At 43.5% G+C, this 25,388-nt stretch overlaps 1 protein-coding gene across 1 annotated transcript; it reads left to right on the top strand.

The window, feature by feature from the left end:
• The first annotated feature begins 372 nt into the window (after window positions 1-372).
• LOC135512407 (protein delta homolog 2-like) lies at window positions 373-24,685 on the top strand. The gene is made up of 8 exons (XM_064934411.1): window positions 373-409; window positions 497-713; window positions 860-1,033; window positions 5,063-5,155; window positions 19,293-19,350; window positions 19,940-20,070; window positions 20,169-20,316; window positions 21,048-24,685. The coding sequence occupies exons 3-8, from the start codon at window positions 943-945 to the stop codon at window positions 21,868-21,870; spliced, it is 1,344 nt and encodes a 447-aa protein (XP_064790483.1). The 5' UTR covers window positions 373-409; window positions 497-713; window positions 860-942; the 3' UTR covers window positions 21,871-24,685.
• The last annotated feature ends 703 nt before the right edge of the window (window positions 24,686-25,388 follow it).

The following is a 25,388-nucleotide window of genomic DNA, read 5'->3' as shown; positions in this document are numbered from 1 at the left end:
TGTCTCTTAAAAACAATGATTTGCCGTCGTTAGCTGGACTAAACCAGACAGTAAAGTTAACACGAAAGGTGCAACAGAATTCTGATTGACATGGGAGATAAAATACATATTTTGGGTAAATGTTCTTTCACAATATGCAGTAAAAATACAAGGACAAAGACACACTGTCAACAGGCAGTCACACATTTACAGTAAACACAAGCAGACGTACACTACGTGCACGCACACACGCACACATACACAGGCAGACGTATACGACGTGCGCACACACACACACACACACACACACACACACACACACACACACACACACACACACACACACACACACGCACACACACACACACACAAAGGTAGACGTACACTACGAGCACTCACACACGTCAGCAGAAGGCAGTCATCCAGGCATGTAGGTGCCTGTTTTCTAAGGCACACAGTCGTGATATTGTGGAGATAATCCTCTGAAAAATGATCCTTTTCTTACTATCACCTGCAGTGGAACGTGTGGGCACAGCAACCATCCAACCTCAGGAGCCTGATCTGTCGCTACAGCAACAGGCATCCACTGACTAGCTCCACATTTCTAGGAGGTACAGAATACCAAGAAGCACACACAAGGGAGCTTGCTCGAGGAGGTTGAGATGCTGAGAAACAGCGACAGAACTCGATCACTCAATCTATGTTTGTGAGTCCATTGTCGAGTAGAAAGAAAGGTGATTATTAGACGTGATGGCTGTCTAATGGATGTAGACATTAATGGTGTCTGTCTCTTTAAGAGTTGGTCCTTGGCAGGTCTGTGCTGATAAGTGGGGAGGTGGATCCCTGCCTGTCTTTATTCTGCCTCTTGTTTCTCTGACAGGCTTTTTGATCAACAAACTCCTCCGTGCTGCCTGCTCCTGAACGTGCTGCCTGTTCCTGAACGTGTGTCTGTGTAGCTCTAACATGTGTTTTTTACTGTTTGTGAGAGCACGTGTAACTACTCGCTCTATCCGAGGACTCTTATTCAGTGGTGAGGTGACCACCTTCAGCACAGGTGTGTAACATACGTACAGTGTGTGTGTGTGTGTGTGTCTATACAATTCTAGGTAATTTTAACCTTCTTTAGGCAATATATTGTATCGTTTAGCAAATAAACCAGAATCAGAATTGCTGATTAGGGTTGTGGCATACAGTACATGATAATGTGTGTGGGCACCTTGGTGAGTTATCTAATCTTGGTTAGATGGTGATTTTATGTTTATGCTAAATTGTGGCCTGCAATTTGCATATTTAAATTACATCTAGTTATCTTCTTGTTGTACTTAAAACTGAATTAAAAACATGTTTGCCACAAACCTACATGGAAAATGCACATTTCAAGTACAGTAATGTAATAAGTAAGATCGCAATGACTGAATGAAACAAAACCAAGTGCATCCTTATTTTGATTCGACCCCAATTTTGATTGAATTCGACACAAAGTGGTGGAGAAGTCAATGACTGTTAGCCTTTGAACATCAACCTCGATGCTCTTGTTATGATTCAATTTACCATGTACGCAATATGGTCAACAATTATCAGTGTTGGATTTACAGTCAGTATTCTGAATACTGTGAGGGAGGTTCTTTCTGGATGTTTGATCCTAGACACTCTATTGGTGGTTCAGTGACATAAGGACGTACGTCCAAATAGCCTATCCCAAATAGCACTTCCAACAAAAGGTTAATTGTGAAGAAAAAATAGGATGGTGACAAGAATATCACAGGAGATCCTGAACTCACACCTCTGTGATTTCCTACAGACGCACCGTAAAGACAATCAGTCATTTACAGTCACCACAGCGATAGAGCAACATTTACCTAAGAATACTATATAGTGAGAAGAGGAGCGGGTGAGGTGAAGTACGAGTAAAGTGTTTTGGATTCCTGTGATCGGAAAAATAGATTTTAATTCAGCAGTTGATCACAAAACATTTATGTTATAGCCAAAGGAGAACAAGGGACAGAAGGTAGGTCTTAATCAAGATAGCTGCACTCAAGTATCTACTTCAAGCAGGTAACAGAGTAATCTTGTGGAAGGTCTATTGAAGTCGGACCTGTATCTGATTGATGAAGAGCCAGGCTGAGATGTGATGCCTGCTGTTAGAATGTGTCCCCTGCTCTAGCTGTGAGCCCACAGGAAATACCCTCACATCTCTCTGCCAGACTCTATCAATATACTGAGAGAGATGGGCCCTATCCAAATCCCTGTGGGAAACACATAGGGGACATGTAAAATGTATCTTCAGAAAGGAGAGCAAGTGAGAAATGGAAGGATGGAAGGATCTAATTGTCATAGATGTAGATGTTGTGTCAGAACGGCCAGTACATGTTACATTTGACGTACACTACCGGTCAAAAGTTTTCGAACACCTACTCATTCAAGGGATTTTCTTCATTTTTTACTATTTTCCACATTGTAGAATAATAGTGAAGACATCAAAACTATGAAATAACACATACAGAATCATGTAGTAACCAAAGAAGTGTTAAACCAATTATAATATATAAAATAGTCAAAATACAGAAAAATACTTGAAAGAGTAGGTGTTCCAAAACTTTTGATCGTTAGTTTAGTCGGTGAGATTTTTGTGAGTGTGGGAAACAAATCCATACGATTCAGTTGTTGGGTTTACATTTACATTTATCACATTCTTGTCAAGACTTGGGCCAGAAGAGACAGCGTACTTGATCATTTACATGGAATCCAGCGCATCAAAGACAATGGACTGTGGCTATTTAATGTGGCATGGGGAAATAGCCCTCCTATTAAGGAATTAAAACTCCTCTTGGGTTTCCAGTTCAAAGCAGGGCCCAGCCTTCCGAGTGGTGCAGCCGTCTAAGGCACTGCACCGCAGTGCTTGAGGCATCACTAAAGACCCGGGTTCAGTCCCGGGCTGTGTTGCAGCCGGCCGCGACCGGGAGACCCATGAGGTGGTGCACAATTGGCCCAGCATCATCCGGGTTAGGGGAGGGTTTGGCTGGCCAGGATGTCCTTCTCCCATTGCGCTCTAGCAGCTCCTGTGTTGGGCCGGGTGAACAGTGTGGCTGGCTTCCGGGTTAAGCGAGCAGTGCGTCAGGAAGCATTGCGGCTTGGTAGGGTCATGTTTCAGAGGAAGTATGGCTCTCAACCTTCGCCTCCCCGAGTCCGTACAGGAGTAGCAGTGGTGGGCAAGACTGTAACTACCAATTGGATATCATGAAATTGGGGAGAAAAATGGGTAAAAAAAATGTAACAAAAAATAATAGGGCCCATGTTGGCTCTCATTAGCAGCTCACAAAGTTCCATTAGGCTATTTTTTATTTTTTTATTTTACCTTTATTTAACTAGGCAAGTCAGTTAAGAACAAATTCTTATTTTCAATGACGGCCTAGGAACAGTGGGTTAACTGCCTGTTCAGGGGCAGAATGACAGATTTGTACCTTGTCAGTTCGGGGGTTTGAACTTGCAACCTTCCGGTTACTAGTCCAACGCTCTAACCACTAGGCTACCCTGCTGCCCCACTAGGCTACCCGGCTATAGCGGGAACAGGGAAAGGGCCAGTTGTTGCCCAGCAGCCACATTCACAACGGCAATTCAATGGAATCCCAGAATGACAATTGGGAGATTACTGAGAAGTATATGAAAACTACAGCCAAGTGTAAGGCTGAACAGTATAGCTCCAGACCCCTTGCTCTTAGTTTGCTCCATTCCAGGGACAGCTGGAAAGGTCAACTTGCCATTGCATAGAAAAGTGAGAACAGCACCTTCATCTGGATAACACATTTAGATGGACCTGGATAGGGTCGAGTCGGCTGACTGCCAAGTGGATATCAAAAATGTAAGTTCAAGTGCTGTGTGGCGGCAATGCAAATGTGATATACCGGAGTCACTGCATACTCTAGCCATTTAAATGGTTTAGCAGACTGCTGTAAGCAAAGAGAACACGGTCACATGTCAGATAAGTAACTAATAGCAACGATACAACACGGTTGGAGGAGCAGGTTTATGCAGTAACCTTGGATGCAGTATCACTGCAATAATCTCAAGAAGACATAATGGTAAGTGGGTAGATTCGTATGTTGGGTGGCGCTGAGAGAGAGAGAGAGAGAGAGAGAGAGAGAGAGAGAGAAGAGAGAGAGAGAGGTGGCACTGGAGTGATGTGGTCTTGTTGTAAATGTCCATTATTAAAGATTCACACAATGCTGTAAATTATTGAGTGAGTGTCAGTTGCCTGTCGAGGTGATCGGGTTTCTTTCAGTTTGATCTTTGGAGAAGTTGGAGGAGTGTTTCAGCACTCCTGACTAACTCTTGACTAACAGCATGCTTCATTTTGATACAGAGTAAGCAAAGCCCCTTTTCTGAGTTGATAGCTGTTTCTCTCCAGGACCAACACTTGTCCTTGAATGCCATTATGTCTGAGCTGATTTATAACTGGGACACCTGGTTAAGTGTCCTTTATCGAAACGATGACAGCAGAATAAGAGTTATGAGCCAAGATGTAATGAACCTGCAGGACTCCGCGGCGGAATGTCTCACTCCTGTTTTGTAACCTTCGGAGACCCCTTTGTGGCCACAAAGCATGTTCACCTTATGGTAGAGTTGGGACGATAAACCGACACCGACCATACTAATCACTTTTTGCAGGTATTTTGCTGATATCGTTCATTACGATAAGTAGCCTATATTAGAGAAGTGTGAACTATACTACAGAAATGTGAACTATACTACAGAAATGTGAACTTTGAAAGGAAACAAGTTTGCTAATATGGGTGATTGCTGATGGGACAATTGATGGCGACAACCATCAAACTAGAAGTAGTGGTTTAAAGGATAAAAACTGTGGTGCTCATTAATGTTGTAAACCTATCGTTCTTATTTATCGTTATCGCATCAATTCGGACAATTTATTGCGATATGTATTTTTGTCCATATCGCCCAGCTCTACCTTATGGTAGAGATTTATGTCATGCCAAAGATAGATGTCCCTTCATTCGAGTCCTGTGTATCGGCACAAGGTTAACCTCCTAAAGTCTAAGGAGGAATCTTCTGTGCTCCATTTCAGATCCCCTTTGCACCATGCCTCTGAGAGACTCAGTCACGCTGCTGCTCTGGAGCTGCTGCGTACTACTGCTTGTCCACCAATGCGAGGGTCAAGGTAAGGCATTTGCTGCATGTCAATCAGTGCTCTACATCCTATAGTACATACAGTGGGTTCCCGAAAAGGATTGACACCCTTGATGAAGATGAGCAAAAATGACTATGAAGTAAATAATTGAAATACTGAGCTAAATTGTATGTAATATTCCTTCTAAGCTGCGCGTGGGTGCAGCTCACTGGGGACTGCCATACAGAAGAAATATCAGTCCACGCAGAGAAGCACGAGATTAGAAAGTTGAGGGAAGTTCAGAGTTTCCACGTTAGTTAACACTCTGAACGTTGACCCTGGTTGCTCCTATGGGTCGCTCTGGATGGGAGCCTGTTAGATGACTGAATGTAATGTAAATGTTGTGCGGCTTCACTGCAGGTAGATTGTATGTTTTAATATTCAATAATAATAAAAAGCACACACACAAAAAAAACTATATCAATGTTTAACTTTACTGTAAGAATTGTGATTGAATCAACGTTCAATGCAAAATACCAAAAACAAAACGAACTATGCAAGTAGTATGCAAAACTAACTATGCAAGAAAACATTTTGTAGTCAGAACACATCGGAGAAGGATTCTATTTCATTGACAGGCACAACTCAGGCCTGTATTCTACACAGACCAGAGCGCCATAACCAATCAGAGCTGCAGTAGGCCTATAAGCAAATATACCATAGCCATACAGTGGGGCAAAAAAGTATTTAGTCAGCCACCAATTGTGCAAATTCTCCCACTTGAAAAGATGAGAGAGGCCTATAATTTTCATCATAGGTACACTTCAACTATGACAGACAAAATGAGAAAAAAGAATCCAGAAAAACACATTGTAGGATTTTTAATTAATTTATTTGCAGATTATGGTGGAAAATAAGCATTTGGTCACCTACAAACAAGCAAGATTTCTGGCTCTCACAGACCTGTAACTTCTTCTTTAAGAGGCTCCTCTGTCCTCCATTCCTTACCTGTATTAATGGCACCTGTTTGAACTTGTTATCAGTATGAAAGACACCTGTCCACAACCTCAAACAGTCACACTCCAAACTCCACTATGGCCAAGACCAAAGAGATGTCAAAGGACACCAGAAACAAAATTGTAGACCTGCACCAGGCTGGGAAGACTGAATCTGCAATAGGTAAGCAGCTTGGTTTGAAGAAATCAACTGTGGGAGCAATTATTAGGAAATGGAAGACATACAAGACCACTGATAATCTCCCTCGATCTGGGGCTCCACGCAAGATCTCACCCCGTGGGGTCAAAATGATCACAAGAACGGTGAGCAAAAAATCCCAGAACCACATGGTGGGACCTAGTGAATGACCTGCAGAGAGCTGGGACCAAAGTAACAAAGCCTACCATCAGTAACACCCTACGCCGCCAGGGACTCAAATCCTGCAGTGCCAGACGTGTCCCCCTGCTTAAGCCAGTACATGTCCAGGCCCATCTGAAGTTTGCTAGAGAGCATTTGGATGATCCAGAAGAAGATTGGGAGAATGTCGTATGGTCAGATGAAACCAAAATATAACTTTTTGGTAAAAACTCAACTCGTTGTGTTTGGAGGACAAAGAATGCTGAGTTGCATCCAAAGAACACCATACCTACTGTGAAGCATGGGGGTGGAAACATCATGCTTTGGGGCTGTTTTTCTGCAAAGGGACCAGGACGACTGATCCGTGTAAAGGAAAGAATGAATGGGGCCATGTATCGTGAGATTTTGAGTGAAAACCTCCTTCCATCAGCAAGGGCATTGAATATGAAACGTGGCTGGGTCTTTCAGCATGACAATGATCCCAAACACACCGCCCGGGCAACAAAGGAGTGGCTTCGTAAGAAGCATTTCAAGGTCCTGGAGTGGCCTAGCCAGTCTCCAGATCTCAACCCCTTAGAAAATCTTTGGAGGGAGTTGGAAGTCCGTGTTGCCCAGCAACAGCCCCAAAACATCACTGCTCTAGAGGAGATCTGCATGGAGAAATGGGCCAAAATACCAGCAACAGTGTGTGAAAACCTCATGAAGACTTACAGAAAACGTTTGACCTCTGTCATTGCCAACAAAGGGTATATAACAAAGTATTGAGATAAGTATTTGGTCAATAACAAAAGTTTATTTTCCACCATAATTTGCAAATAAATTCATAAAAAATCCTACAATGTGAATTTCTGGATTTCTTTTTCTCATTTTGTCAGTCATAGTTGAAGTGTACCTATGACGAAAATCACAGGCCTCTCTCATCTTTTTAAGTGGGAGAACTTGCACAATTGGTGGCTGACTAAATACTTTTTTTGCCCCACTGTATATGGATCTGTGCCATTCACTTTGAACTGGACTGTTTTTACAGCATGAGCGGTCATGAGTAGATGCGCTTGTTTTGAGATCAAAACGAGAGCTAAATGTAGTGACGTGTGCACATTTGTACATATGTTCATATCCTTTGCTAGTTCGTGAGTTATTATCCCAGTTATCGATCATTTGTTGTCCCCAATGTGGGAGTGATTGTTTCCTGCAAGAGCACAAAACGTGTACATTTCTAGACAGCTTTGAAAAGTGAGTCAGGTAAAGAGTTGTAATTTTTATTTGATTCTTGTCTTAAAGGGGCAGTGTTGCATTTTGAGACAGACTTTAAGCTAAGTAGCCAATACGTAGAGGGTAGCATAAGTTGACTGATTCTCTGTAATAAGTGTATTTGGAATAATGATACATTTACTTTTTGTGAAGTGGTTTCTTGCATCAAACTACACAACATTTTCAGTCACCTCCTTGTCTGAATGACAAGTGGATAAACATGTTAATGTCAAGCCCTGCATGTTTTTTTCAAACGCCTCATGGGTCTACATTGAACACCACACATTGGCTGCCACTGTAGGCTGAATGAAAGAACAGCTGTTTCCATGTAAAAATGTTATGGGATGCATTGTTTCCATTGTTTTTGATGGTAGGCCACTCTGGTAGGCCTGCATTATGATCAAATGGTCACAGTAGCCTACTTGACCACTGTTTAACTTAAAGTAGGTACAACCTCAGTGTTCACAATAAACGCACCCAGAAGTTGCACAGAATATTAGCTCAGTGACAACATGTTTTTGAGAGAACATTGATTGTATGCTAAACCGATTGTCATTTGGCCAAAAAATTACAAAAACATATATCTCAAAAAGATAGGGGTCAAAATGAATCCCGTTTTCAATACCTTCAAATACCTCACTATCCTTCGTCTGGACTGTCCTCTTCAATTCAAACCACAGGTTTTCAACGGGTTTGAAGCCTGGGATGGCCATTGCAAAATGTTGATTTTGTGGCCAATTAACAATTTCTTTAGTATACAATATAGCTCAGCATTTAAATTCATTATTTTATCCAGTAATTTTTTTGCTCATCTTTATCAAGGATGTGAATAATTTCGGACCCCACGGAATATGTACTCCTAGACAGAGAGCCCTGGCAACTTTGCATGTGAGTGCATCTGATACTGTATGCTGGGTAACTATCAGGTTTAAGCCAAAGGATCAATACAATTTCTGTTGATAAAAGTAAACAAAATTCTGTTAAAAACATACATCAGAAGTAGTTTGATATAGAATTATTAAATACATTATTTAAATTTAAAAAAACAAGCACTTCATAATTTAGAAAAAGAAAAACGTTGTGTGCAACAGCGAATGTGAACACTCAATAAAACATTGTTTAAAGCATGAAGTACAGAGATTCTTAACTGCATTTCAATTTAAACATTGAACATTGCTGTCTGTGCATGAAGAATCATGTTCTTGAATCAGTCATAATCTTCCCTCAGTACGCAGCGCAATATCACAAACAGAGATGCTTTTTCTCTCCTCCCTTCGCTGTGAAATTCCTGTCTGGTTCAAGAATGTGATTCATTTTTGCGTCGCCCCCCTGGGGTGAGAAGGGAAGCCATGATGTGGTAGGAGGCATTGTGACAAAAGGTGTGACACGTGTGTCAGAAGACAGGAATGCCCTCTGTGTTACAGCAGTAGTCAATAGCCATTGGATTTGCTTTAAGGATAAAGGGTCATAGAGCCTATCCTGGCCTGTCTACGTCTTCAAGCCTCGCCAAGACCCTCAGGGGCCACGGGATAAGGCAGTTGATGCTCCCTGCTCGGCCGTCCTACCTAAATATTTTTCTAGCGGCACAAGCAGCTGGAGTGGATACAGAGATTGAATGATCCTTAATTTCTCAAGGATCTGGTTACAATTCTCTCAGCTCCTTCAGACGCTGGTGCCCCCTCTCACATCTCTCCTCACCCCCTTCCTCCTTAATCTGGACTTAGGGCACACGTGTGCGTGGGCGGGTGGCCGGCACGCGGCCCGTCTTGGGATCAAAATGGAGGAAACCAAAACCTGTGCAGCGTGTATAACTGGCACCAAAGCACTTGCTGAGGCATGAGCAGGGGAGGATGGGGGGGGGGGATAAAGTTTCATGGCCAGGAGTAAATTTAGATCCCTCTGGTTTTAACATGAAGAGACTCAGTGAGGCCCGGTGTGTAAAGTACCCCTCCAGAAGAGCACTGGGCAGCTTGCAGGCCCTGAGGGCCAGACTGGGGAAGAAAACAGCACCTGTCCCCCCATGATTAGATGGTAAATCAGAAGCTCTTAAAGAACACTGCTCCAAACAAAGGACAGTGTGTTTAACAGTTGGTGGTCCAGTCATTATTTCCCATGATTATCTGGTGATACATAAGCTGGTGACAAGGCCCTGGTCCAAAGCCTGGATACATACGATATCACCACCCAGCATTCTATGAATGACAAGTTGACAACTTAATAAGTTACTACAATACTATAGTATACTGCATATACACAGTTGTCATTGTTAATAGTCTGGCAATGTTTATACTGTTTTTTTTATCTTGCTCAATAATCCATCAGCTGGGGGACTTCTTACTGATTAGTTTAGGACTATTTTCCCTGATTCCAAGTCTCCCGGGATGTTTTCTGTTGCTGATTCTGAGCCCTGGGTCTAGTTGGGGCATGTGTGTCTTCATGGTTCCAGTCTTAGCAGAGCTGGAGGGAACCTACTACAAACACACAAAGCCCACCACAGGGACAGGGAATGGGGCTGACCAGACAGGCTTCCCTGGCAGACAGTGGATGGGACTAGTCTTCTCTGACTTGCTGCAGGGCCAGCAGCAGGAATGAAAGGCAGGCGGGAGGGCTGCTGTACTTTCCTGGACCTCTGAGAGCAGGCTGACTTGTCTCATCAGTCTGTCCACACTCAGCAGTGATCAGACGGCTGTTTGTCCATCTACCCTGGCATGCTCATTCCCTCCCTACGGACATGTGCATGATATGTGCAGTATGGCTACCCAAGCCTTTGGCGCACGCCCATCCTGCATACTCCTTCTCCTCTCTGTCCCTCTCACTCTTCTCACTCATTGTGATGCTAACTGTGGTCCAACTCAAACTGCAGGCTAGTTCCACTTCCATCCCCTTAAATACTCAATATGCTTTTCTTCCTACCAGATATAACACACTTCACACAGCGCTTCAAGAGCCTTTGAAGTTTACTCTAATAAACCATGCAGAAAAAAGTTGGAAAAAGAAAAGGGCCTCCATGCAACTTTACCACTAGGGATGAGAAATTACAGAAATATTCTCTCATTTAAACCTGAGGTACTGGCAGCATGGGGTAAATAGCACCTGAAGGATTGTTGATGGTGGGTACTGTGACATCCTCCATGCCTTTCAATGACGCCGTACAGAACAAGCAAGTGGCTGGATCAGGGCCCAATTAAATTGTTCTTGCTTTGCGTACACAGTAGCATTTTAACATATTTCTTTCCGGTGGTCATATAAAATTGCAAAACGTTCCTAGATAGACACGGATATATAATGGCAGGTTTAATTAAATTCAGCCTTAAGTCATATAAGATGCGCCAAGTATGTTGTTATATTCAACAAAACATGCTTTTAAAAAGAGCTCAGTTTCATTTTTGCATGTCAAAAACAGATATTAGGTCTCTGAAAATAACAGCTTACTGCAATGTTCCCATTGTCTGTGGGATTTAAAAAAAAAATTTTTTATAGCTTCCCCGTTTAGAATACATGAGCTAACGCATTTCATTGTTCAAGGTCTGCTTTGTTGCCACGGACACAAGGCTTACTGCAGCCAACTGTCAAGTGTTGTTCATGGAAAATGCCTGCAATTCCACATCAATATAATGACTTTCTGCAGCATTGCATGCATTCACAACTGAAGGATATCTCAATTGTCTTGTGGTACATATAACTGCCAAAGCTACACTGTTCTAAATGTTGAGATGTGAAGATGCAACAATGATAAGAAACATAGTCAGTTGAGCTGAGAAACTAAACAGACGAGGCTAACAGACTAGGCTATACGAGAAAATGTACTATTGTGTATCAAAGAAAGAATTTGTATAAATTACTGCTCAGGTCACAAAGAGAATAGCTGTTTTACTGTAAAAACTCTGCTCTACAAATCTCTCTGTATAGTGACAGGGTTCGGGTACAGTACTACAGGGTGGGAGGTGAGACAAGGAGTGATTGTGAATTCCAGTGGTGTTTGGGCAGAGTTTGTGCGGGCGGAGACATGACTGCACAGCATTCCTCTCCTCCCACCGCACGCGCTCCCCTCGTGCGGCTCACCGCTACTACACGCACCCCACACACCCTACCTGGCAAGCCCCCATTATTTACTATAGCCAAGTACAGACAGTACATAGGTATGCCTAAGGCCGGCCAAATCAACTAGTAACAACAGCTGATGACAATAAGAGATTAATCACATATCCCTTTAGTAGTAAATGCTTGCCAGTACATGGGGATGTTTAATAACTCAGCGATGAAGCTTAAGTTACCTTTCTGAAACCAATAGCATATAAATCATAGTCAGATACAATCGTATAAAACCCCAAGTGAAATCAAAGTGTGTGACTCATCATGTGGGCATTTGTCTATCCTCGTCCCCACTCCCAAGGATTCAAGCTTCATTAGTCGAATGTACAGGATACACATGGTATACAATGTCCAACGAAGTGCTTATTGGAGGTTCCTTCTCGACAATGCAGCGACAATAAGACATAATAAAAGATAAGAATACAAACATGAAGTAAACGGCTCAGTAGAATAGAAGAAACATTTTAGCGTAAGTATAATACAGGAAGGCACAATTTACAGTGCAATATTGACATGTATCAGGGATGGGGGGATTGGGGGGAAAGTGTTTAAATTGAACAGTATTAGAAAGAGTAAATGAGTGGGTGAGTGCGTTTGTGAGTGCATGAACAGCTCATAGCTGGGATGATGCTGCAGGACTTCCTCAGGACTTCCTCAAGCACTGTTTCAAGGATGTGTCCCGGATGGGTGGGTAAACGGCCCCAGTGATGTACTGGGCTGTCTTCACTACTCGCTGGAGGTCCTTGCGGGCTTGGACGAAGCAATTCCTGTACCAGGCCATGATGCAACTGGTGAGGAGGCTCTGGATAGTGCAGCGGTAATACTTGGAGGACCCAGGGTAGCATTCCGAATCTCTTCGGCAGGGTAGCCTAGTGGTTAGAGCGTTGGACTAGTAACCGGAAGGTTGCGAGTTCAAACCCCCGAGCTGACAAGGTACAAATCTGTCGTTCTGCCCCTGAACAGGCAGTTAACCCACTGTTCCCAGGCCGTCATTGAAAATAAGAATTTGTTCTTAACTGACTTGCCTGGTTAAATAAAGGTAAAATAAAACATAAAACAAGTCTGAGGAAGCAGAGGCGCTATTGCGCCCTCTTTGACTAGAGTGGTGGTGTTGATGGTCCATGTCAAGTCATCGGTGATGTGGACACCAAGGAACTTAAAACTGCTGACACTCTCTACTGCAGTCCTGTGGATGTAGATCGGGCAAGTTCCCTCCTCTGCTCCTGAAGGCAAAAATCTGTTCCTTTGTTTTGCTGATGTTGAGGAAGAGGTTGATGTCCTGGCACCATAATGCTAGTTCACTTACCTCATCCAGCTCGTTGTTGTAGGTTATCAGGCCTACAACAGTGGTGTCGTCAGCAAACCCACAGCCGTGGGTCAACAAGGAGTACAAGCAAAGGACTGAGGACACACCCCTGGAGAGTCAATGAGAAGAAGGTATTGTCAAGATGGTGCCGACGTAGAGAAGGGCGAGATCTTACGAGTTCCAACCCATCGTTGCTATTTAGTGACTTTTTTCATGTTAATCTTTGTTTTTTTTGTGCAGAAAGTTCATAATATTATCAAATATGATGCCAAGCACTTCTGGACATCAGATCGACAGTTACTAACCTCGATTTTGACTTCAAATCCGACTGGAGAAATGGGTCCTTGGTGCCCTCCAGCCAGTGTCTACACTCCTATAATGCCAACTTCAACACCAGGAGCTCCCGATCGCTAGTTCCCCTCTGCAGGAGACAGTTTCTTTGAGGAATATGCACATGGATACAATTTTTGTGGATTACCTTGTCGTTTGGACAGGACAGCCCCCAGGCCCACTTCTGAAGCGTCCACCTCCACCACGAATGGCAGCATAGGACCTGGGTGTTTGAGCAACGGGTGAAGGTGAATCGTTCCTTCAGTAGGTGGAAGGCTTCGTTGACTGCAGAACTCCACCCCAACTTATGGGGACCACCCTTGAGGAGCGAGGCAAGAGGATAGAGCTATAGGCGATAGAGCTAAAGTTATTGATGAAACGGCGGTAGAAGTTGGCAAACCCCAAAAACCGTTGTAACCCCTTTATGGTGGTTGGGACTGGCCATGCTCTGACAGCATCTACCTTTTTACCATCCATCATCACTCCTTATGGGCTGATCTGGTAACCCAGAAAGGAGACAGCTTCCTGATGGAGTTGACACTTCTTTGCTTCAACATAGAGTTGGTTAGTATACCAGCGAGGTCGAGAACCGGAGTGAGGGAGCGGGAGTAGACGTGACAGTATGGAACATTTCTGGGATCTTTTATTTCAGCTCATGAAACATGATACCAACACTTTACATGTTGAGTTTATATTTTTGTTCAGTGTAAATATATATATAAACCTGATGGTTTGAGCCCTGAATGCTGATTGGCTTACAGCCATGGCATATCAGACCGTATCCCACAGGTATGACAAAACATTTATTTTTACTGCTATAATTACATTGGTAACCATTTTATAATAGCAATAAGACACCACGGAAGTTTGTGGTATATCAAATCAAATTTTATTAGTCACATGCGCCGAACACAAATTACTTACAAGCCCCTAACCAACAATGCAGTTAAAAAAATGCCTTAAGAATAAGAAATAAAAGTAACAAATAACTAAAGAGCAGCAATAACAATAGCGAGACTATATACAGGGGGGTAGCGGTACAGACTCAATGTCTGTACCGGGCATTGGTGAGTTGAGGTAATATGTACATATAGGTACAGTTATTAAAGTGACTATGCATTGATGATAACAACAGAGAGTAGCAGCAGTGTCAAAGAGGGGGAGAGGGGGGGGCACAATGCAAATAGTCTGGGTAGCCATTTGATTAGGTGTTCAGGAGTCTTATAGCTTGGGGGTAGAAGCTGTTTAGAAGACTCTTGGACCTAGACTTGGTACTCCTTACCGCTTGCCATGCGGTAGCAGAGAGAACAGTCGATGACTAGGGTGGCTGGAGTCTTTGACAATTTTTTGGGCCTTCCTCTGACACCGCCTGATATAGAGGTCCCGGATGGCAGGAAACTTGTCCCCAGTGATGTACTGGGCTGTTCGTTCTACTCTCTGTAGTGCCTTGCAGTCGGAGGCCGAGCAGTTGCCATACCAGGCAGTGATGCAACCAGTCAGGATGCTCTCGATGGTGCAGCTTCAGAACTTTTTGAGGATCTGAGGACCCAGGCTAAATCTTTTCAGTCTCCTGAGGGGGAATAGGTTTTGTTGTGCCCTCTTCACGACTGTCTTGGTGTGCTTGGACCATGTTAGTTTGTTGGTGATGTGGACACCAAGGAACTTGAAGCTCTCAACCTGCTCCACTACAGCCCTGTCGATGAGAATGGGGGAGTACTCAGTCCTCTTTTTCCTCTAGTCCACAATCATCTTTGTCTTGATCACGTTCAGGGAGAGGTTGTTGTCCTGGCACCACACAGCAAGGTCTCTGACCTCCTCTCTATAGGCTGTCTCGTCGTTGTCGGTGATCAGACCTACCACTGTTGTGTCATTGGCAAACTTCATGATGGTGTTGGAGTCATGCCTGGCCGTGCAGTCATGAGTGAACAGGGAGTACAGGAAGGGACCCTGTGTTGAGGATCAGTGTGGCGGATGTGTTGTTACCTACCTCACCACCTGGGGGCAGCCCGTCAGAAAGTCCAGGATCCAGTTGCAGAGGGAGGTGTTTAGTCCCATGGTCCTTAGCTTATTGATGAGCTTTGAGGCACTATGGTGTTGAACACTGAGCTGTAGTCAATGAATAGCATTCTCACATAGGTGTTCCTTTTGTCCAGGTGGGAAAGGGCATTGTGGAGTGTAATAGAGATAGTATGATCTGTGGATCTGTTGGCGCGGTATGCAATACGGCCAATATACCACAGCTAAGGGCTGTATCCAGGCACTCCGCGTTGCATTGTGTCGTGCGTTAAGAACAACCCTTAGCCATGGTATATTGGCCATATAACACACCCACGTGTGTCTTACTGCTTAAATATACACAATATTTTGTTGCAACCCTTTTGCCCTCAATTTATTGGGGCATGGACTCTAGAAAGTGTCGAAAACGTTCCACAGGGATGCTGGCCCATGTTGGCTGGATGTCCTTTTGGTGGTGGACCAGAAGCTGTTCATTGTGAAAAACCCAGCAGCGTTGCAGTTCTTGACACACTCAAACTGGTGCACCTGGCACCTACTACCCTACCTCATTCAAAGGCAAATCTTTTGTCTTGCCCATTCACCCTCTGAATGGCACACACATTCTAAAAAATGTTGTCCATTAAAATAAGATAAAATTGATCAGAAATACAGTGTAGACATTGTTAATGTTGTAAATGACTATTGTAGCTGGAAACGGCTGATTCTTTTATGGAATATCTACATAGGTGTACAGAGGCCCATTATCAGCAACCATCACTCCTGTGTTCCAATAGCACGTTGTGTTAGCTAATCCGAGTTTATCATTTTAAAAGGCTAATTGATCATTAGAAAACCATTTTGCAATTATGTTAGCACAGCTGAAAAATTGTTCTGATTAAAGAAACAATAAAACTGGCCTTCTTTAGACTAATTGAGTATCTGGAGCATCAGCATTTGTGGGTTCGATTACAGGCTCAAAATGGCTAGAAACAAAGAACTTTCTTCTGAAACTCTTTAGTCTATTCTTGTTCTGTTCTGTTCTGTTCTTGTTCTGAGAAATGAAGGCTATTCCATGTGAGAAATTGCAAAGAAACTGAAGATCTTGTACAATGCTGTGTTCTACTCCATTCACAGAACAGCACAAACTGGCCCTAACCAGAAAAGAAAGAGGAGTGGGAGGCCCCGGTGCACAACTGAGCAAGAGGACATGTACATTAGAGTGTCTAGTTTGAGAAACGGACGCCTCACAAGTCCTCAACTGGCAGCTTCATGAAATAGTACCCGCAAAACACCAGTCTCAACATCAACAGTGAAGAGGCGACTCCGGGATGCTGGCCCTCTAGGCAGAGTTCTTATGACCAGTGTCTGTGTTCTTTTGCACATCTTAATATTTTATTTTTATTGGCCAGTCTGAGATATGGATTTTTCTTTGCAACTCTGCCTAGAAGGCCAGCATCCCGGAGTCGCCTCTTCACTGTTGACGTTGAGACTGGTGTTTTGCGGGTACTATTTCCAGCTACAATAGTCATTTACAACATGAACAATGTCTACACTGTATTTCTGATCAATTTGATTTTAATAGACAGAAAAAAGTGATTTTCTTTCAAAAGCAAGGACATTTCTACGTGATACACACACACACACACACACACACACACACACACACACACACACACACTCACACCGCGGTCGGTGCCATTTAAGATGTAGGACCATTTCTCACCCTCATGAACATGGCCTTATTTCTATCACAACATATTGGATGACTGTCATTCATATTCCTTTCACCCGGTTAAATGTAAACCCGGTTCAATGTATACAATATCGTTCAAAAGTTGAGTCACTTAGAAATGTCCTTGTTTTTGAAAGAAAAGCAAAAAATGTTGTCTATTAAAATAACAACAAATTGATCGGAAATACAGTTGGGGGGGGGGGGCAGGTAGCCTAGTGGTTAGAGCATTGGACTGGTAAACGAAAGGTTGCAAAATCGAATCCCTGAGCTGACAAGGTAAAAATCTGTTGTTCCCTGGCTGTCATTGAAAATAAGAATTTGTTCTTAACTGACTTGCCTAGTTAAATAAAGGTTAACAAATACAGAAGATAGGACTATTTGGTAAAAGTCCAAGTCCATATTATGGCAAGAACAGCTCAAAAAAGCAAAGAGAAACAACAGTCCACCATTACTGTAAGACATGAAGGTCAGTCAATCCGGAACATTTCAAGAACTTTGAAAGTTTCCTCAAGTGCAGTCGCAAAAACCATCAACCACTATGATGAAACTGGCTCTCATGGCTCTCCGCCACAGGAAAGGAAGACCCAGAGTTACCTCTGCTGCAGAGGATAAGTTCATTAGAGGTAACAGTCTCAGAAATTGCAGCCCAAATAAATGCTTCACAGAGTTTAAGTAACAGACACATCTCAACATCAACTGTTCAGAGGAGGCTGCGTGAATCAGGCCTTCGTGATCGAATTGCTGCAAAGAAAGCACGTCTAAAGGACACCAATAAGAAGAAGAGACTTGTTTGAGACAAGAAACAAGAGTCCTTTGGTCTGGAGTCCAAATTGGAGAGTTTTGGTTCCAACCGCCGTGTCTTTGTGAGATGCAGAGTAGGTGAACGGATGATCTCTGCATGTGTGGTTCCCAACATGAAGCATGGAGGAGGAGGTGTGATGGTGCTTTTCTGGTGACACTGTCAGTGATTTATTTAGAATTCAAGGCACACTTAACCAGCATGGCTATCAGAGCATTCTGCAGTGATACGCCACCCCATCTGGTTTGCACTTAGTGGGACTATCATTTTTTTCCAACAGGACAATGACCCAACACACCTCCAGGCTGTGTAAGGGCTATTTGACCAAGAAGGAGAGTGATGGAGTGCTGCATCAGATGACCTGGCCTCCACAATCACCCAACCTCAACCCAATTGAGATGGTTTGGGATGAGTTGGACTGCAGAGTGACGGAAAAGCAACCAAAAAGTGCTCAGCACATGTGGGAACTCCTTCAAGAGTGTTGGAAAATAATTCCAGGTGAAGCTGGTTGAGAGAATGCCAAGAGTGTGAAAAGCGGTCATCAATACAAAGGGTGGCTACTTTGAAGAATCTCACATATAAACTATATATTTACATTTGTTTAACACTTTTTTGGTTACTACATGATTCCCTGTGCATTATTTCATAGTGTTGACGTCTTCCCTATTATTATACAATGTAGAAAATAGTACAAATAAAGAAAAACCCTTGAATGAGTAGGTGTGTCCAAACTTTTGACTGGTACTGTACATACACACACACAACAAAAAATGTTTTAAAAAATGCTTAGGCGGCCCGGCTAAACATTTCAACGGCAGAAAAATCCATGATGTTGTAAGGAAACACCACACACGTGGACAACCGTCTGCCTTGGGTTGGAGGTCATAGTGCCATTAACATCCCATCGAGCCCCGAAATCCCTCAAATACACAAACGGCTGTCATACAGACATGCTTATATTCTGACTTGACAATTACTGAACCACCAGTATACGTCTCAGAAATTGTGGTAGAATTGTGAGGAATAAACTCCCTGAATTAAAACATTATGTCGACCTGCCTACATCACAAATACTGTTTCAAATACAGCACTGTCACGATCCCAATGAAGCTTTATAGTGCATAACATTTTGTTGTTTCCAACTTGCTGCTGGAGGAATAAAGCTGTGGGGTATATACTGACAAAAAGTTGAAATATTACAGATAAGGAACATTCATCTGTTCAATGAATAGGCATATCTACTTAATGACAACTATTATGTCTGAATGTCAGGGAATTACTGGTGAATCTTGGATCTGTCTCTGAAGCAAGTGTTTGCTTTCTCTTACAGTTCTAAATTGCACGTGTAATGTGACCAACAGTCGGTGTGAGGAGAATGCGGTGTGCAGGTGAGGTGAAACACGACGCTGAACAACATCGGAACAGTGATATGCATCTTACTAAAGCATGTTTCTAAAAATATATATTTGAATATGTTGACAGGGTAAAAGATGGTGCACTGGTAGTGATGACTCCATCGTATTTCAGATATGAATATGTTAACTATGTCAAGCATACAGTATATGACAATACCCTGCTGTGGACAGCTTGGCTGTCGAGACGTTGTTATTCAATTATTGCATCCGAGTTCCTAGAGTGTACGGTTCTCTTTTTCTTGCTCAAGCATATATGACAAACCTATAAAGCCATCATTCAGGCCCACAATTTTCTGGTGTCAAGCCTATGTCCTTATCACTCTCTAGAGAAGGTCACACTCAGAATATATGAGTATTTCTACGAAATAACAGATAAAGTACTGTACAGAGCAAGGCATTGCAGAAGTTGTTTTGTTAAGTATGGGCGCCCTCCTGTGTCCATCGTGGAGCGGCTCCGCATTATTTGATAATGCCACTGTATATAAGAGTATATCTCCCTTATCATGAGGCTGTGTCGGCTACGGAGTTGAGAGCTGATCTAATTGGCTGCACTGTATTCCAGCTGTGACCCGGGTTGGGAGGGGCAGCAGTGCGACGTCTGTGTTAGAATGCCAGGCTGTGTCCATGGATCATGTCACCAACCCTGGCAATGCACATGCGAGCCTGGATGGACGGGACGCTTCTGCGACAAAGGTGACAGAAAACATTTGTATGTATCCGACAATCATAATCTTATTTGTTGAGTGAGTGGTAGCGCAGTACTTATTCACCACTTCTCTCCTCTGCTTCAGATATCCATGTGTGCACAAATGAGGCACCTTGCCAGAACGGTGCCACTTGTTACACGAACATTTCAGGGGAATACTCCTGCCTCTGCCCCAATGGATTTTATGGGAGGAACTGTGAGCACAAGACAGGACCCTGTCATAAGATCGGCAAGTGAGTTCAATTACCAACACACCAGAAAACAATCTATGGAACAATTTTCTCTCAGGCCTCCTGCTTCTGTCTTAATCAAAGCAAATCACAGTGAACAACAAGTTCAATCCCAACCAGTGGCTCAAAATACGTGTATAGGAATTAGTGGACATTTCAGACTATCACACGCGAAACTAGCTGCACTGTGTGTGTGAATTTCGATTATCAGTATTTTTCTCGGAGCTTGTTCGATGAGTGTGTTTCAGTGTGTGTTAGTGTGTGTGTTTTGACTGTGGCATCCCAGCCAGTCCCCTGATGGCAGTCAAACACATGCAGATTGGCATTAGCTGTGTAGCAGCCTGTTCAATTTGTATCCACTGGAGAGCAATCATGTGAGTTTATGGGCTCATTGTCGGCCAAGTGAGTGGCCTCTAGTACTAACAAACACATTGTAGCAAGTTATCTACACTACAGCCTCCATGGAGTCCCCAAATCACTGGCTAAGCGGTTACCAGGGAAACCATGCAGGCCAAAGGGACAGACTCTGGGGTAGATTTGTCTTAAGGTACCAAATCAATGCCAGATTGAATGTAAACAGTAATCATCACAGAGTAAGCGCCACACATTTACTTACAAATCAGTTGGAGGTCAGGTCCATATGAAAAGGCTTGCATTGAGGAATCAATTCAGCATTGAAAATCTATTCAGAACATTCCCTCTGGGTTTTTAGTGCTTCTGTCTTTATTTTTCAGGTCTCCATGTAAGAATAGAGGGCAGTGTGAGGACAGTAGCGGCTATGCACCAGAACTCTCCTGCCGCTGCCTGGCAGGCTTCAGTGGGCCGCGTTGCGAGACCAACATGGACGACTGCCTGATGCGTCCATGTGCCAACGGTGCCACCTGCCTGGATGGCATCAACCGCTTCTCCTGTCTCTGTCCCGAGGGCTTCACGGGCCGGTTCTGCACCATCAACCTCGATGACTGTGCTAGTCAGCCCTGCCTCAACGGAGGGCGCTGCCTGGACCGCGCCAGCACCTTCCACTGCCTCTGCAAAGCTGGGTTCATTGGCAGGACCTGCGAGGTTCCCCTACGGAGCCCAGAGAGCCAATCACCCATCAGGAGCTCCCATGGCTGGGCTGGGGGAGGAGAGGACTGGGGCAGGGTGACTCAGGCCAGGCCAGACCAGATCACAACAGGGGGGAACCATTCTCAGGGCAGCAGTAACAGCAATAGTGGAGACAGGCTGCTGAAGATCTCTGTGAAGGAGGTGGTGACCCAGTGGGGATCGTCTGGCCTGTCAGAGGTGCAGCTCATCACCTTGCTGGTGCTGGGGGGTATGACGCTGGGCGTGGTGGCTCTCACAGCTAGCCTGGTGCTGAGGGGGCATTGGCAGGACCGCTGTGCCAGCTGCCGGTGCGGTCCCATCCTCCGGCTGCACCCGCTGCGACACATAGACTGCCAGCCGACCCCGCAGAGCCACCTAGTCACAGTGGAGCAGGAGTGTAAGATCAGCTTCCTGCACACGCCCACGGCCCCTGAACTGGAGAAGAAGAAACTGAACACTGAGGTGATTTAGGCTAGATTTACCATCTCCATAGCCCTGAACACAGGACAGGAGCAGAGAACAGACTGCTTTCAGCAGAGGGAAAGCCATGCTCTAAATCCCAGCCCTGCCTCCATGACTGACTGTCTTCAGTACTGACAGTCAAAATACCGACAACATACCAATCTAGGTATCGATACCTAGAAAGACGCAGGACCAAGAAGAGACCAGTGGGTATGTTCAAGGAGAAATGGTAGGAGAATGTGTTTGACACTCCTAACAAAAATAGCATAGTCCTAATATGACGGATTATTGCTTGACCACAGGGGTAAGAGGTGCATAACGATATATATACTCAAGTTTTTGGTGACTTTTGTCACGGACAATTAATGTGTAATTTGTCCATTCTCAAAATATGCTGTTGCGGTTACTTGGCATGAACAGCATGTAAGATAGGTGAACTGACAGACAGCTTTGGAATGTTAGCCGAGACAATGCCCTTGCCATGTCAACCAAATTGGTGTACCGGTATTTGTCAATGCTGTTGTAGTCACAATTTTAGGCCAAAATGTTAGACTTGAATGCAGATGTGCAATCCGCCCATTTACAGTGGGGAGAATTTCATACACTGCCGATTTTGCAGGTGTTCCTACTTACAAAGCATGTAGAGGTTTGTCATTTTTATCATAGGTACACTTCATCTGTGAGAGAAGGAATCTAAAACAAAAATCCAGAAAATCACATTGTATGATTTTTAAGTAAACAATTAGCATTTTATTTATTTTATTAGCATGACATAAGTATTTGATACATCAGAAAAGCAGAACTTAATATTTGGTACAGAAACCTTTGTTTGCAATTACAGAGATCATACGTTTCCTGTAGTTCTTGACCAGGTTTGCACACACTGCAGCAGGGATTTTGGCCCACTCCTCCATACAGACCTTCAGGTTTCGGGGCTGTCGCTGGGCAATACAGACTTTCAGCTGCCTCCAAAGATTTTCTATTGGGTTCAGGTCTGGAGACTGGCTAGGCCACTCCAGGACCTTGAGATGCTTCTTACGGAGCCACTTCTTAGTTGCCCTGGCTGTGTGTTTCGGGTCGTTGTCATGCTGGAAGACCCAGCCACGACCCATCTTCAATGCTCTTACTGAGGGAAGGAGGTTGATCAAGATCTTGCGATACATGGCCCCATCCATCCTCCCCTCAATACGGTGCAGTCGTCCTGTCCCCTTTGCAGAAAAGCATCCCCAAAGAATGATATTTCCACCTCCATACTTCACGGTTGGGATGGTGTTCTTGGGGTTGTACTCATCCTTCTTCTTCCTCCAAACACGGCGAGTGGAGATTAGACCAAAAAGCTCTATTTTTGTCTCATCAGACCTCATGACCTTCTCCCATTCCTCCTTTAGATCATCCAGATGGTCCTTGGCAAACTTCAGACGGGCCTGGACATGCGCTGGCTTGAGCTGGGGGACCTTGCGTGCGCTGCAGGATTTTAATCCATGACGGCGTAGTTTGTTTGTTTCTTTTAGACTGTGGTCCCAGCTCTCTTCAGGTCATTGACCAGGTCCTGCCGTGTAGTTCTGGGCTGATCCCTCACCTTCCTCATGATCATTGATGCCCCACAAGGTGAGATCTTGCATGGAGCCCCAGACTGAGGGTGATTGACCGTCATCTTGAACTAATTCCATTTTCTAATAATTGCGGCAACAGTTTTTGCCTTCTCACCAAGCTGCTTGCCTATTGTCCTGTAGCCCATCCCAGCCTTGTGCAGGTCTACAATTTTATACCTGATGTCCTTAAACTGCTGTCTGGTCTTGGCCATTGTGGAGAGGTTGGAGTCTGTTTGATTGAGTGTGTGGACAGGTGTCTTTTATACAGGTAATGAGTGGAGAACAGGAGGGCTTCTTAATGAAAAACTAACAGGTCTGTGAGAGCCGGAATTCTTACTGGTTGGTATGTGATCAAATACTTATGTCATGCAATAAAATGCAAATTAATTACTTAAAAATCATACAATGAGATTTTCTGGATTTTTATTTCAGATTCCATCTCTCACAGTTGAAGTGTACCTATGATATAAATTACAGACCTCTACATGCTTTGTAAGTAGGGAAACCTGCAAAATCGGCAGTGTATCAAATACTTGTTCTGCCCACTGTATTTCCAAATGGGCTCAGACATCACAGCCTCTGAACAAATTCCCTGCTTCCAGCTCTGCAGTGTGCAGAATTCAGACAGAAACTAATATTACCTGAGTTCACGTCATGTTTCAACACTGTACTTTTTATATGATTGGCTAAAGAAATGCAACATATACTTTGTTAAATTATAATTGTATTATTTTGTAAAAAAGTAATGTCTATTATGTCAACATTGAAAACTAATTGAGATCTGCTATTGCTGTATGATGGTTAGAGATGTAGGATCTTAATTTGAGCCAGTTTGCTACAAAATAATCCTGCAGCAACAAGAAATGTGAATTATTATGTTTATTATAATTCATGGACATTTTTGTCAGGGAAAATCAAGTCTGAAATTACTAAAATGTCAATTAATCTTCAGAAGCCTATTTAAACTTCAAATACACACATTTTACATGTCCTGCGTTGCAGCAAAGTTTCCCCAAAACAGGGTAATCAAATTCTCTTACATTTCCTAAATTAAGATCCTAAATCTGTAATAGCGAATAAGAATATGGATTTGCGCAACTGTATTTTGAAGTTGTAAATGTAATTTATTGTCTGCAATTTATATGTGGAATGTGTACGTGTTCTTTTTTTGCAATGAGTCTTATTTTTTTATACTGAATTGTGTGCAATAAAGTTGTGAACTATTTCCTGTACACACTGCTGGTATAACTGCCCAAATGCTTCCACTTCAGTTTAGATATGATACAGACAACAGTTACAGAAGATCTAAGAATACGTACCATACCTGTCTTTATCCCTAAATTACATGACTACAGCGTGACAGCTCAATTCAATCAAGCAACTGAAAACCACAAATGTATTGTCCATTTACCTTTGACACAAACCAGGTTTCTATCCAACCCTTTTATGCGATTAAAGTACATGTAGGATAAAAAAAAAAACATGTCATGACAGGCCTGATGGGAACAGCTAATTTTGTCGGTAAACGTTCCAAATGTCGACAAAACTAAATACGCTAGACAGGGTGGGATGCTGTGTAGTCCTCCCACTACGACTCAGGAAAGCATGCAGTTTATTAGGTTACAGATTAAAACAAGTTAAAATGAACTTCACAGGGTGGTGAAACTGCACGGTGGTGAGCTCGATGCTCCTTTCCAATAAATAGCGATGGTCTTATTCTGGTGACATGATAGATGCTTGGCTGCGGTTTCTCAAATAAAAATATCGCTCTTTCTGTCCATCACGATCTCATCATGTGTGGGTTATATCCGCACTTTGTCTGCGAGCTTTTGGCTAGAGCGCACGTGCCAAGACCAGAGCGGGCACATTCACTATATATAATTTGTCACAAACAACATTTGTTTGTGACAAAACCATCAGTAGAGTTGAAAATGA

The sequence above is a fragment of the Oncorhynchus masou genome, chromosome 24, assembly GCF_036934945.1.
Source record: "Oncorhynchus masou masou isolate Uvic2021 chromosome 24, UVic_Omas_1.1, whole genome shotgun sequence".
Taxonomy (NCBI): domain Eukaryota; kingdom Metazoa; phylum Chordata; class Actinopteri; order Salmoniformes; family Salmonidae; genus Oncorhynchus; species Oncorhynchus masou.
This window is presented reverse-complemented; position numbering and strand designations above follow the sequence as displayed.

Excerpts from the sequence above, each read along its gene's own strand:
- LOC135512407 (XM_064934411.1), top strand. The coding sequence starts at position 943 with ATGTGTTTTTTACTGTTTGTGAGAGCACGTGTAACTACTCGCTCTATC. Across the intron at positions 5,156-19,292 it reads CCACCAATGCGAGGGTCAAG|TTCTAAATTGCACGTGTAAT; the intron begins GTAAGGCATTTG and ends TTTCTCTTACAG. Across the intron at positions 20,317-21,047 it reads CCCTGTCATAAGATCGGCAA|GTCTCCATGTAAGAATAGAG; the intron begins GTGAGTTCAATT and ends TTTATTTTTCAG.